The sequence below is a fragment of the Meles meles genome, chromosome 6 (assembly GCF_922984935.1).
Source record: "Meles meles chromosome 6, mMelMel3.1 paternal haplotype, whole genome shotgun sequence".
Lineage (NCBI taxonomy): Eukaryota > Metazoa > Chordata > Mammalia > Carnivora > Mustelidae > Meles > Meles meles.
Genome location: NC_060071.1, coordinates 43,498,919 through 43,514,123, shown reverse-complemented (window position 1 = coordinate 43,514,123; position 15,205 = coordinate 43,498,919). Strand labels below are relative to the sequence as shown.

Here is a 15,205-nt window from a genome sequence, read left to right as displayed (position 1 = left end):
GATGCTTAACTGACTGAGCCACCCAGGTGCCCTCAGTTTGATTTTTGTCAATAATCATAGTTGCCTTACAAAGTCCGTGCCTGATAATTACAATTTCTGGAATCCCTGTGAACTTCTTCTTCTTCTGTTTTGTTCTCCTGCTCATTTTAACACATGGCACTTTGTCTCTTTGTGAATTTCTTCATCTTTTGTGTGTGTGTGTATGTGTGTACATGTATGTGTCTGCGCTTCACCTTTAATTGTGTTCAGGACATTGTGCTTGAAATTTTATTTATAGAAATCATCTGAGATCGGTTATGTCTATGTATATGTTATTGTGTTTATACATAATTAAATTCTGGTGGGGCACCTGGGTGGCTCAGATGGTTAAGCATCTGTCTTCAGCTCAGGTCATGACCTAGGGGTCCTAGGATTAAGCCCTGTATTGGGCTCCTTGCTCAGTGGGGAGTCTGCTTCTCATTCTCCCTCTGCTTCCCCCAGCTCATGTTCTTTCTTTCTCTCTCAAATGAATAAAATATTTTACAAAATAATATAAACTCTGGAAAACAAAATAAACTTATGGGAAACAAAATAAACATTTAATATTTCAGGCGAGAAAAATAAGAGCAGAAATGAAATGGAAAACCGAAAAAATGAACTTAGAAAAAAATGGACAAATTCCTAGAAACATATACAATCTACAAAGACTGAATCATGAAATTAAAAAATCTGAACAGACCAATTACTAAAAAGTAAATAGAATCAAAAAGCAAAAACCTCCCAATAAGCAAAATCCAGGACCAGATGGCTTCATGGGTGAGTTCTACCAAATACTCAAAGAATAAGTAATATCAATTCTTCTCAAACTCTTCCAAAAGTAGAAGAGGAGGGACCTCTTCCACTTTCATCTTATGAGGTCAGCATTAGCCTGATTCCAAAACTAGACAAGGATACTACAAAAAAGAAAATTACAGGTCAATACTCTTGGTGAACATAGAAGCAAATATCCTCAATTAAATATTAGCAAATCAAATTCAACAATACATTAAAAGGATTATATGCCATGATCAAGCAGGATTTATTCCAGCAATGTAAGGATGGCTCAACACCTGCAAATCTGTCAATGTGATATACCACATTAACAAAAAGGAGAAGAGGGGCGCCTGGGTGGCTCAGTGGGTTAAGCCGCTGCCTTCGACTCAGGTCATGATCTCAGGGTCCTGGGATCGAGCCCCGCATCGGGCTCTCTGCTCTGCAGGGAGCCTGCTTCCTCCTCTCTCTCTGCCTGCCTCTCTGCCTACTTGTGATCTCTCTCTCTGTCAAATAAATAAATAAAATCTTTAAAAAAAAAAACAAAAACAAAAACAAAAAGGAGAAGAATTACATGATCATTTCAATAGATGCAGAAAAGGAATATGATAAATCTCAGCACCCACTTAGGATAAAAAGAACTCTAAACAAAGTCGGTATATAGGGAATGAGCCTGGATATAATAAAGGCAATATACAACATGCCCACAGCTATCATCATACTCAGTGGAAAAGCTCTAAGATTAGGAACAACACGAGTATGTTCAATACTTTTATTCAACATAGAATTAGAAGACCTAGTCACAGTAATTAGGCAAGAAAAATAAACACAAGGCATCTAAATTGGTAAGGAAGAAGTAAAACTGTCACTATTTGCAGATGGCATGATACCGTATATAGAAAATCCTAAAGAATCTATCAGAAAACTGTTAGAATAAATGAATTCGGTAATGTTGTGGATATAAAATCAATACATAGAAATCGTTGCATTTTTCTTCACTAATTACAAGTTATAAGAAAAATAAATTAAGAAAATAATCCCACTTATGGTTATATCAAAAAGACTAATATACCTAGGGATAAATTTAACCAAGTAGGTGAAAGACTTCTATACTGAAAATTACAAGAGATTAAGGGAAAAAATTGAAGTGGACACAATTTAAGTGGAAGGATAGTGCATGCTCATGAAATGAACTAGTATTGTTAAAATGCCCGTATTAACCAGCTACAGATTCAATGAAATCCTGATCAAAATTACAATGGTGTTTTTCACAGAAATAGAACAATCCTAAAATTTATATGGAGTCACAAAAGATCTGGAATAGCCAAAGCAATCTTTAGAAAGAAAAACAAAGTTGGAGGCATGATGCTCCTTGATTCAAACTCTATTACAGTTGTCCCTTGAACAGCACAGGGGTAAGGAGCACCAACTCCCAGGCAGTCAAAAATCCTTGCGTAACTTTGGACTCCCCAAAACTTAGCTACAAATAGGCTGCTGTTGACCAAAAGTCTTACTGATAGTACAGTCAATTAAAACATGTTATATATATTATACGTATCATATACTATATTATTATAAATAAAGTAAGCTAGAAAAAATGTTATTAAGAAAACCATGAGGAAGAGAAAATACATTTACATTACTATACTGTATAGAAAAAACTGCATATAAGTGAATCCATGCAATTCAAACTTGTGTCCAAGGGTCAACTTAGAAAGCTTTAGTAATCAAAATAGTATGGTATTGGCATAAAAAGACACATGGATCAACGGAAAAGAACAGAGAGCCAGAAATAAGCCCACAAATACATGGTCAATTAAGTTAGAATAAAGGAATCAAGGGACGCCTGGGTGGCTCAGTTGGTTGAAGAGCTGCCTTTGGCTCAGGTCATGATCCCAGCGTCCTAGGATCGAGTCCCACATTGGGCTCCTTGCTCGGCAGGGAGCCTGCTTCTCCCTCTGCCTCTGCCTGCCACTCTGTCTGCCTGTGCTCGCTCTCTCTCTCTCTCTTTCTGACAAATAAATAAATAAAATCTTTAAAAATAAATAAAATTTTAAAAAAAGAATAAAGGAGTCAAAAATATACAATGGGGAAAAGATAGCCTCTTCAATAAATGGTGTCAGGGAAACTGAACAGTCACATGCGAAAGAATAAAACTAGAACACTATCGTATAGTATAAAAAATCAATTAAAAATGGATTAAATCTTCGAACATAAGACCTGAAACCATAAAACCCCTACAAGAAAACATTGGTGGGAAGTTTAATACAGGTCTTGGTGATGATTTTTAAAATCTGACACTGAAAGAAAAATAACAGAAAGAAAAATAAACAAGTGAGATTACATAAAAACTAAAAAGATGAACAGCAAAGAAAACAGTCAACAAAAAAAAGGGGTTATGCCTGGGTGGCATAGTGGGTTAAGTACCCAGCTCTTGGTTTTGGCTCAGGTCATGATCTCACACCTCTGACTTTGGGCTCAGTATGGAGTCTGCGTCAGATTCTTTCTACTTCTCCCTCTGCCTCTGCCTGCTCCCTCACATACACTCATGCATGCTCTCTCTCTCAAATTAATTAATTAATTAATTAAATCTTTAACAATAAATAAATACATAAAAATAAAAAGTCAATCTACTGAATGGGAGAAATACTTGCAGATTATATACACTGATAAGGAGTCAATACCCACAATATATAAATATGCATGTAATTCAGTCGCAAACACCCCCAAACAATGAAATGAAAAAATGAACAGAGGACCTGAATACACATTTCTCCAAAGACATACAGATGGCAAACAGACACAGGCAAAGATGCTCAAAATCACTAATTATCAGGAAAATGCAAGTCACAACCACAATAAGATATCACCTCGCATTGATCAGAATGACTAGTTTAAAAAAACAAGAAATAACTAGTATTGGAGAGAATGTGGAGAAAAGGGAACCCTTGCACAATGTGGGTAGGAATATAAATTGGTACAGTCATTATGGAAAACAGTACAGAGGTTTCTAAAAAAAGTAACAACAGAGCTACTATATATGATTGAGCAATTCCACTTCTGGGTATTTATCCAAAGAAAATAAAAACAACAACTTGAAAAGATCTATGTATCCTCATGTTCACTGAGAACTATTTATAGTAGCCAAGATGTGGAAACAACCTAAATGTCCACTGACGGATGAATGGCTAAAGAAATTGTGGTATATATACACGATGGATTATTATTAGCACATAAAAAGGAAGGAAATCTTGTCATTTGTGACAATATAGATGAATTTTGATGCATTATGCTAAGTGAAATAAGTCAGAGAGAGAAAGAAGAATACTGTATAATCTCTCTTATATGTGTAATCTAATGAAAGAAACAAAAACAAGATCACAGATACAGAGAACAGATTGGTGGTTGCCAAAGGCAGGGGTTGGGAGGATAAGAGAAATGGGAAAAGAGGCCAAAGATAAAAACAAACATACACACATAAAAAACAGCGAAAAAACACAAAAATAACAGAAATCAAAGAAATCGAAAACAAAAGTAATAGGAATCAGTGAAACCTGGTTCTCTTAAGAGTATCAGTAATACAGATAAACTAATAACCAGACTATTTAAGGATTAATAAAAGAGAGAAGAAATAAATTGCCAACATCAGGAATGAGAAAAAGGATATCACTTCAGATCCATACATTAAATTCATTATTTTAGAAATTCCCTAAAGAAAACCTGAGGTCCAGATAACTTCTCTGATGAAGTCTATAAAATATACAAAATACGAATAATAAAATATACAAAATAGAGATAATACAAAAGTGAATACATGGGGCGCCTGGGTGGCTCAGCGGGTTAAAGCCTCTGCATTCGGCTCAGGTCATGATCCCAGGGTCCTGGGATCGAGCCCCGCATCGGGCTCTCTGCTTGGCTGGGAGCCTGCTTCCTCCTCTCTCTCTCTCTGCCTGCCTCTCTGCCTACTTGTAATCTCTATCTGTCAAAAAAATAAATCTTTAAGAAAAAAAAAAAGTGAATACATCTCAACTCATTTATGGTGCCAGCATTACCCTAAAACCAAGAGCAAAAATATTAAAAGAAAACTTAGACCAACATCCCTCATGAACATAGATGGCTAAATCTTTACCAAAATTTTAGTAAATCAAATCTATCCATATATAAAAATGGACAATAATACACCATGAACAAGTGTATTTTATCACAGGAATACATGGGTAGTTTGATAAAATATCAGTCAATTTAATTTAGCATATCATTACACTAAAAAAAGAAAAGTATATGATCATCTCTAAAGATTAAAAAAAAAATCACTTGACAAAATTCAACACCCTTTCATGATAACTTACAGAAAACAAAGAATGGGAAAAAATTCTAAATCATTCATTCTAAAACAAGGCATCTTTAAAAAACTTTCAGCTAATATCAGAGTTAATAGTAAAGACTAATACCTTTTCCACTAACACAAAAACAAAGCCAATGTCATAACCTCTGAATCTTCCTTTAGCTTTGCAATTAGAGTCCATGTTTCCCTGCTTTGTATTAATAAACTTATGTTTATAACCACTATTAGAGAATTTAAAATATTTTATTAATCTATTTACCCTTCTCTCACTCTACTGTGACCTTGTAAAGGATAAGTCCTTTGCTTTACTCATCTCTGTATGAATGTTTTAAGAATTGTAATGGGTCTTGGGGCACCTAGGTGGCTCAGTGGGTTAAGCCTCTGCCTTCGGCTCAGGTCATGGTCTCAAGGTCCTGGTATTGAGCCCCACATCGGGCTCTCTGCTTGGCAGGGAGCCTGCTTCCCCCTCTCTCTGCCTGCCTCTCTGCCTACTTGTGATCTCTCTCTCTCTGCCAAATAAATAAATAAAATCTTTAAAAAAAAACATATTTTTGTTGGGCACCTGGGTGGCTCAGTGGATTAAGTGTCTGCCTTCAGCTCAGGTCATGATCCCAGGGTCCTGGGTTCAAGCCCTGCATCTCTGCTGAGCAGAGAGCCTGCTTCTCCCTCTCTCTCTGCCTGCTGCTCTGCCTACAAGTGTTCTCTAGTTCTCTGTCAAGTAAATTAAAGAAATCTTTTTTTAAAATTAGAAAAATAAAATAAAAATATGTTTGTTGTTATAGGATGAATATTTTCTACTTCTCCACTTTTGGACTGTGCAACAAAAACCTGATTAATGATGAGAAAAAGCTTAGAGATACAATCTAAAAATCTGAAACTATGACTTTATATTAAAATGTAAAATACTGGGGCACCTGGGTGGCTTAGAGGCTTAAAGCCTCTGCTTTTGGCTCAGGTCATGATCCCAGGATCGAGTCCCACATCGGGCTCTCTGCTCAGCGGGGAGCCTGCTTCCCCTTCTCTCTTTCTGCCTGCCTCTCTGCCTACTTGTGATCTCTGTCTGTCAAATAAATAAATAAAATCTTTAAAAAAATAAAATAAAATGTAAAATACTCATTAATTCCGTGATACAGGTGCCACTTTAAACCATTTCTTGTGTGTGTGAAAACATTCCTAGCCCTATTCTCTAATTGCATTTATTTTTTGACTTACATGAATACAAATAATATCAGGGTAGTAACTTAAAAAGATTAACACTTTAGAAAAACAATGACAAGAGAAGATATCAAAATTCATCCTGAATTAATTATAAGATGACACAAGAAATACATACCATAGAATCCTGGACAATTTTTAGATGTGAGCCACAAGTTTAGTTTTAGAATCCTTTCAGTCAAAGCCAATGAGTAAATGTGATCAGTTACAAGATTCACAAGAGTCATTAGGGTAATATGTCTCAGAAGCAGAAATTTTCCTTATATTGAAACCTGAAAGAAATATTACCATTAAAGGAGCACTGTGTGACAGTAAACATTCTTAACAACATCCCTACAATAATTCTCATAGTGAGCTTTGTGAAGGAAAGGAAGCTGGGGTGACCTTTACCACAGTGAGATCTATAACTCTTTAAGAAAGGAGGTGAGGGGTGCCTGGGTGGCTCAGTTGGTTGAGCATCTGACTCTTGGTTTTGTTTCAGGTCATGATCTCAGGGTTTGATGAGACTGATGAGATTGATGAGATTGATGCCTATGTCTGTCTGGCTCTATGCTCAGCAGGGAGTCTGCTTGAGGTTTTCTCTCTCTCTTTCTCTCTCTCTCTCGCCCTCTGCCACTTACCCCGCTCTCTCTCTTTCTATCTCTCTCTCTAAAATAAACAAATCAATCTAAGAAGGAAGGAAGGAAAGAGAGAGAGAGAAAGAAAGAAAGGAGAGAGAGAGAGAGAAAGAAAGAAAAAGAAAGAAAGAGGCGAGCTTGGGGTGTCTTGCTGGCTCAGTCGGTGGAACATGTGACTCCTGATCTCAGGGTTGTGAGTTCAAGCCCCACATTGGATGTAGAGAGCACTTACTTTAAAAAAGGAAAGGAGGTAAGCTCAACTAAAAGTAAACATATGAGAGGGAGGTTGATATAGAAGCCAAAGTGTGAGTCTGGTAATGAACTCTCCCATAATCTCTTACTACAAAATTCTTCTAGGAGGTTTAGGACCATGTGATCTCTCACCAAGTCAAGACATAAGCTTTGCAAGAGGGTTCTTCTGTACATAAAACCTCCTGAATATCATCCCCTCCTATCCTATTGGAATATATAGCTTATCTGAAATCCAAAGGCTGGGTAAAACAAAAACCATGGATTTTAGAACATTCTGTTACTAGTCATAAAGAGATCAGTTATTGCATGACATAGAGAAGCCATACTATCCCAACAGTACCATGTACATGGGGAAACTCGTTACATGTGAGAAGGGTTTCAATAGGTGTGTCTCGTGTAACCAAGACAAGGTTTTCTAAAGAACCAATCTCACTAAAGAGATGGGAGACATATTAAGATGTGTTATGAATTCATGAACATACTATACTCTTTTGCCACTTGTCTATGTTTGAAATTTTCCATTAAAACTAAAGAAAATATAATTATGTTGAAGATCCTCAAAGAGATCAATGAAGAAGTAATATATATTTATGAGAAATAACAAGAAATTTTAAAACAGAAATACAATTATAAAATACAATTAGAAATCCCATAAATAGGGCGCCTGGGTGGCTCAGTGGGTTAAGCCGCTGCCTTCGGCTCAGGTCATGATCTCGGGGTCCTAGGATCGAGTCCCGCATCGGGCTCTCTGCTCAGCAGGCAGCCTGCTTCCCTCTCTCTCTCTGCCTGCCTCTCTATCTACTTGTGATCTCTCTCTGTCAAATAAATAAAAAAAATCTTTAAAAAAAAAAAAGAAATCCCATAAATAGAAAAAGTAGTGAAAGAAATTTAAAAGAAACCCCCAAACAACCCAATTATAAATGGACAAAGATTTGAATAGGTATTTTACAAAAGAAGATCTATGAATGAAGCACATGGCAAGATGCTTAATATATTAGTCATCAAGGAAATACAAATTAAAACTCCAACAAAATACTACTTCACACCCACTAGTATGGCTATAATAAAAAAGACAGAGAATAACAAGTGTTGGCAAAGATATGGAGAAATACAACCCTCATTATGTTGCTGATGGACATATAAATGGTACAGCTACTAGGGCAGTTTCTTAGAAATTAAACATAAATTTATAATAAACCCCAGCAATTCCACTCCTAGATGTCCATACAAGAAAATGAGAACAAATCTACACAAAGACTTGTATACAAATGTTCACAGCAACATTATTCATAAGAGTTCAAAGTGGAAACAATCCAAATGTCTATCAACTAGCATAGATATAACCATAATGTGGTAGTTAATGGAACAATGTCAGCAGTATAAAGGAACAAACAACTGACACACAGGCTACAGAATGAATAAATCTCAAAGAACCTAGATGCATAACACATGTTGTATAATTCCATTCATATGAAATGTCCAGAAAAGGCAAATCTATGGAAATATAAAGTATATTAGTGGTTGCCTAGGGCTGGGATGTGGGAACAAAGGTGACTTCAAATGGGCACGAGAAATTATTTTGGTGTGATAGAAATGTTCTAAAACTGGACTGTGAAGACAGTTGTACAACTTTGTCAATATACTAAAAATCACTGAATTGTATAGTTTAAATGGTATGCAAATTTGCTATAGATTGAATGTTTGTGCCCCCCATTCATATGTAAGCAGAGTCCTCATGAATAGGATTAATGTGCTTATAAAAGAGGTTCCAGGGGTCCCTGGGTGGCTCAGTGGGTTAAAGTCTCTGCCTTCCGTTCTGGGATCAAGCCCCGCATCGGATTCTCTGCTCAGCAGGGAGCCTGTTTCCCTTCCCCTCTCTCTCTCTCTGCCTGCCTCTCTGCCTACTTGTGATCTCTGTCTGTCAAATAAATAAATAAAATCTTAAAAGAAAAAGAAAAAGAAAAAAACATGGCTAAGATCATACTTACATTTAAAGACCAAATACTTTCCTCCTAAGATCTGGAACAGTGCAAGAAAATGTGCTCTCACCATTTGTATACCTCACTACTGTGAGGTTCAATTTACTGAAAGAAGGCAAAGGAGAAAAAAAAAAAAAAAAAGAAAGAAAGTCATATGGCCTGGAAAAAAAGAGTTATTTTCTATCTAGAAAGAAAAAGAACTCTATTTAAAAAAGTTGCTAGAATTTGCAAGTTTCAAAAGGTATCAGGACTCAGGATCAATACAATAATTGATTGTATTCTGTATACTGTTGGCAAATAATTTAAAAATGAAGTTAAGAAAATCATACAATTTATAATAGCATCAAAAACATGAAGTATTTGTGACTAAATCTAACAAAATAAATGCAATGTTTGTATGTTGAAGGTTATTACTCATTGCTGAGAGACAGTAAAGAAGATTGAACTAAATGGAGAGATAATACCACATACACATTTGGAAGACAATACTGTTAAGATGTAATTCTCTGAATTGATATAGAGATTCAACACAATCCCAATTAAAATCCTGTAAGATCTTTCATAAACATTGAAAAACTGATTCTTAAATTTACATAGAAGTGTAAAGGATCTCAAAGAGCAAAATGATTTCCAAAAAGGAGAACAAATTTGGGTACTCACACTATCTAATTTCAAGAGTTATTATAAGGCTACAATAATCAAGACAGTGTGGCAATCCTGCAAGGGTAGACATGTGGCTCAATGGAGCACAACAGTGTCCAGAAATAGATAAACCGAGTTTATTCTTTTTTGTTAAAAAAAAAAAAAGATTTATTTATCAGAGAGAGAGCAGAAGCAGGGGGAAGGAGAAGCAGGCTCCCCAAGGAGCAAGAAGCCCAACACACGACTAGATCCCAGAACCCCTGGATTAGGACCTGAGCTGAAGGCAGACACGTAACCAACTGAGCCACCTAGGCATCCTCAATCAACTGAGTTTCAACAATGTTGCTAAGATTAATTCGGCAAGGAAAGAATAGTTTTTTTTTTTTTCAACAAATGGTGATAAGATAATTATACTTCTACATTAAAAACAATTTTTTGAAAGATTTTATTTATTTATTTGACAGAGAGAGATCACAAGTAGGCAGAGAGGCAGGCAGAGAGAGAGGAGGAAGCAGGCTCCCTGCTGAGCAGAGAGCCCGATGCAGGGCTCGATCCCAGGACCCTGAGATCATGACCTGAGCCGAAGGCAGTGGCTTAACCCACTGAGCCACCCAGGCGCCCCTAAAAGTCCCAACTTTTGATGACACATCATTACATACCTAATAAAACAGCTTCAATTTTAAAAAGTGAAAATACCAAACACTGGTAAGAATATGGAAAACCTAGAAGTCTCATAAATTGCTGGTGGAAATAATAAAATGGTAAAGCCATGCCAGAAGAGTCTGGCAGTTTATTAAAAATGAAACATACATATAGCATGACTTTTTGTTCCCTACTTTTGGAGGTTCTTTTTATTAAAAATACTAAGCTTTTGTTTTTGACATGCCTTTCACACTCCTGGGCATTTGCCCCAGAAAAATGACTAGAGTTCACACAAAAACCAGACTGTGGTACATTCATATGATGGAAAACTACTCAGCAACAAAAAGGAACAAACTATTACTATATGAAACCGCTTGGATCTCAAGGGACTTATGCTGAGTAAAGAAAAGATACTTTCAATGGGTCACACATTCTATGATTCCATTTGTGTAACATTCTTCAAGTGAAAAAATTACAGAGATGGAGAATAGATCAGCAGTTGCCAAGGGGTTAGGCTTGTGGGGGTGGGAGAAAGGAGTGGGTGTAACTATAAAGAAGTGACACGGGGAAATATCTGTAGTGATGGAATAGTTCTGGGTCTTCATTAAAGTACATCAGGAATCTTTGTATGAGATAAAAATTATGTAAAAATATATACACACATTACACCAATATTAATGCCTGATTTTGATATTAAAGTATAGTTACAAGAGGTGTAATCATTTGGAGAAACTGGACGAAGGGTTCATGGGAATTCTCTACCATTTTTGTAACTTCCTGTGAATCTATAATTATTTTAAAACAAACAAACAAAAAGTTAAACAACCACTTTTTGGCCTTTTGGCTAAGATCAAGTGCAGTATTTGTTTTTTTCAGTTTAATATGATATGTTCTCTATCTGAGGACAATCTATTAAGTGGATTTTGGACCAAGGAGATGGAAGAGGAGCTTGCTCTGTCTACTCCACGCATTGACCTGGTATTGTAGTACCTCCAGGAACAGTGCAACCCCTCAGGGGAAATACCCAGGTGTCTAAATTCAGCTTGAGCTGTGGAGGGTTGTTTATCTGAGATCATGTGTGCTGGATGCTTCTGCCTTCTAGTGTCTGGGCTGGAGGCTTGTGTCTGGCTTCCTGGATGTGTAGGTACAGTTACACAATATGGTTATTTATTTATTTATTTATGAAAAAGAGAGAGAGAGAGGGAAAAGGAGAGGGACAAGCAGACTGTGCTAACTGCAGAGCTCTATGCTGGGTTTGAGCCCCTGACCCAGAGATCATGTTCTGACCTGAAACCAAGAGTCAGATGCTTAACACACTGAGCCACCTAGGCGTCCCTACCTCTTCTACTATTAATTGACATTTGCTGGGTTTCTAGGTTAGGGCTATTACAAATACTACTGCTATGTGTATTTGTTTTCCCATAAACTATACTTAAGAGTGAATTTCTGGGTCAAAAAATATGTGGTTCTGGGGGTGCCTGGGTGGCTCAGTGGATTAAGTCGCTGCCTTCAGCTCAGGTCATGATCTCAGGGTCCTGGGATCGAGTCCCGCATCGGGCTCTCTGCTCCGCAGGGAGCCTGCTTCCTCCTCTCTCTCTGCCTGCCTCTCTGCCTACTTGTGATCTCTCTCTCTGTCAAATAAATAAATAAAATATTTATAAAAAAATGTGGTTCTGTAAATTTATTACATAATTCTAAACTATTTTCTTTTCTTTCTTTCTTTCTTCCTTCTTTTTTTTTTTAATTTAAAGATTCCGCTTATTTACTTGACAGAGAGACAGCAAGAGAGGGAACACAAGCAGTGGCAGAGGGAGAAGCAGACTCCCCACTGAGCAAGGAGCTCAACTTGGGACTGGATCCCGGGACCCTGGAATCATGACCCAAGCTAAAGGCAGACGCTTAATGACTGAGCCACCCAGGCACCCCTCTAAACTTTTCTAAAGTGGTTGTATCCATTTTTACTCCCATTTAATCCCAGTTCCAATTACGCCACATCTTTGCCAACACTTAGCATTGTTAGTTTCTCTGATTTAGGCATTGTGCCAGGGTATAAAGAGATACCACTGTAGTTATAAGATATCATTTCCTGATTATTAATGAGATTGATTACCTACACATGTGTGTGCATTTGTGTTTGTGTGTGTATGTATGCCATCTGACTTTTCTCTTTGGTGAAGTATGTTTTTAGACTTGATCATTTTGGGGGCACCTGGGTCACACAGTTGGTTAAGCGTCTGACTTCATCTGCTCAGGTCATGAGATCAAGGGTTCTGGGACAGAACCCTGTGTTGGGATCTCTCTCAGGGGAGAGTCTACCTCTCTATCTCCCTCTCCCTCTGCTCTTCCCCTTCACATTTTCTCTCAAACAAATAAAAAAAAAGACTTGGCCATTTTTTCCCCCACTGAATTGGTGTCTTAATTTGTAGGAGTTCTTTGTAGATTCTAGTTATGTATGCACCATTGGTTATATGTGTTACAAATATCTTTCACTCCATGGCTTCCCTTCTATTCTCTTTTTTTTTTTTTCCCCCTTCTATTCTCTTAATGGTAGCTTCTGATGAGCAGAAATTCTTAATTTTAATGTAGCTAAATACGTGTGTTTTTTTTCCTTTGTAGTTAGTGCTTTTGTATCCTTATAGCTTTTTTCCTAATCCAAGATCATGGTAATATTCTTCTAATATTATCTTTTGAAAAGAGACAAACCTGAGGGCTGACCTTCAAATCATCAAACTTCCTTGCTTGAGCTGGGACATTAGCTTTCTGTCCTTGCACTGCAATTTGCACCACTGGCTCCCCTGGTGTTCTGGCCTTCAGACTTGGGTTGGATTTATACCACTGACTTTTGTGGGTGTAAGGTCAGGAAATCTTCTTGAACTTCTTTTTTTTAAATTTTAAAAATTATTTTAAGTAGGATCCACATCCAGCATGGAGCCCAACAAGGGGCTTGAACTAAGGACCCCGAGATCAGGACCTGAGCTGAGATTGAGAGTCAGATGCTTAACTTCTGAGCCACCCAGGAGCCCCAGGAAATCTTCTTGACCTGTAGATTCAAGAAGTTCAACAAAATTCAAGTGGGATACATTTTTTAAAAACCATACACCAAGACATAACTCCAGATTGCAGATGGAGGATCTTGGGATTTATTAGCCTCCATAACTGTGTAAGATTTTCTATCTATATCTATATCTAAATCTATTAGATATCCCAGAGCCCAACACGGGGCTCAATCTCAGGACCCCGGGATCATGAGCTGAGCCAAGGGTAGATGCTTAACTGACAGCCACCCAAGCATCCCTTGTTGTGAAAAAAAATTTTTTAAAGATTTTATTTTATTTATTTGATAGAGAGAGAGATCACAAGTAGGCAGAGAGGCAGGCAGAGAGAGAGGAGGAAGCAGGCTCCCCGCGGAGCAGAGAGCCCGACGCGGGGCTCGATCCCAGGACCCTGAGATCATGACCTGAGCCGAAGGCAGCGGCTTAATTCACTGAGCCACCCAGGTGCCCCCCTTGTTGTGAAATTCTTAAAACTTCTCTCACAGTAATTAATATAACAAGACATAGAAAGAAAACAGATTTGAACTTTCTATTTTGTCAAGTATTTTTGTTATTTTTAGAGGGGGCATTTGTCTGATTTACATCTTCTATTATTACCAGATGTTATACAGTTTCCATTAAGGGAAGGACACAACATCTCAACACCTGCCAATAGTAAATATTTGGGCCAACCAAATATATTGGAAGATGGGAAAGTTTTTTTAATATATTTTAAAATTTTTAAATTAACATATCATGTATTATTAGCTCCAGGGGTACAGGTCTGTGAATCGCCAGGTTTACACCCTTCATAGCACATACCTTCCCCAATGTCCATAACCCCACCACCCTCTCCCTACCCCCCTCCCCCCGGCAACCCTCAGTTTGTTTTGTGAGATTAAGAGTCTCTTATGGTTTGTCTCCCTCCTGATCAGAAGATGGGAAAGTTTTTAAAGCCTATTAGAAAGTGAGGGTACAATGATATCGGATAGGAAGATGGTAAGCAGACACTCAGTTCTCTCAAAAAAACAATGAATAGTAGAAACTGGGAATTAGCACTAGGAAGAAGGCAGAAAATTCTCTTTGGGAATAGCAAATAAACTTTGATGGAAAACAAGACATTGTAACAAAAAAAATGCAATGGATTTGAAATCATCTTGGATCTCCTTTTACTAACTCTATATTCTTTAACCAGTTATTGACATTTGAACCTCAGGTTTCTCGTCTATAAAATAAAGAACATTCTATCTATACTTCTAGGGGTTAAATTTTCCTATCATAGGCTCTCAGAGCACTGTGTCTATTCTCCTTCAAGCAATTTATTACTGAGAGTCTACATTGTGTTAGGAGCCCACACAACAGTGAACAAGATAGATCAGGTTTATCATTATGTTCCTAGAACCTGGCAAGCCTAGCAGATAGTTAATATTCAACAGATATTTCTTAAATGATGAGCTTATATAAAAACAAAAACAAGGGGTGCCTGGGTGGCTCAGTGGGTTAAAGCCTCTGCCTTCGGCTCAGGTCATAATCCCAGGGTCTTGGCATCCAGCCCCACATTAGGCTCTCTGCTCCGCAGGGAGCCTGCTTTTTCCTCTTATCTCTGCCGGCCTGTCTGCCTAATTGTGATCTCTGTCAAATAAATAAATAAAATATTTAAACAAACGAACAAACAAAAACAAAACCCAAAAT

At 37.4% G+C, this 15,205-nt stretch overlaps 1 protein-coding gene and 1 non-coding gene across 10 annotated transcripts in view; one reads left to right on the top strand and one right to left on the bottom strand.

Annotated features, from left to right (window-relative positions):
- RNF111 (ring finger protein 111) overlaps window positions 1-15,205 on the bottom strand; it is a 126,206-nt gene that overhangs the window by 107,908 nt on the left and 3,093 nt on the right. Inside the window, exons 2-3 of one of the 9 annotated variants that reach the window (XM_046008351.1) lie at window positions 9,207-9,302; window positions 6,468-6,621 (exon numbers count right to left, since the gene is read on the bottom strand). The exons of 6 other annotated variants lie outside the window; for them this stretch is intronic. Coding sequence is in view for 1 of the 3 variants with exons in the window: in XM_046008349.1 (XP_045864305.1) it covers window positions 9,207-9,208 (2 nt within the window). In the remaining 2 variants the exon portion in view is untranslated. The remainder of the gene's footprint in view (window positions 1-6,467; window positions 6,622-9,206; window positions 9,303-15,205) is intronic. 2 more of the 9 variants (XM_046008352.1, XM_046008349.1) reach the window with 2 other exon arrangements.
- Window positions 11,306-11,493, top strand: LOC123945175. The gene has a single exon (XR_006819087.1). It is a non-coding gene; the product is annotated as a U2 spliceosomal RNA (small nuclear RNA).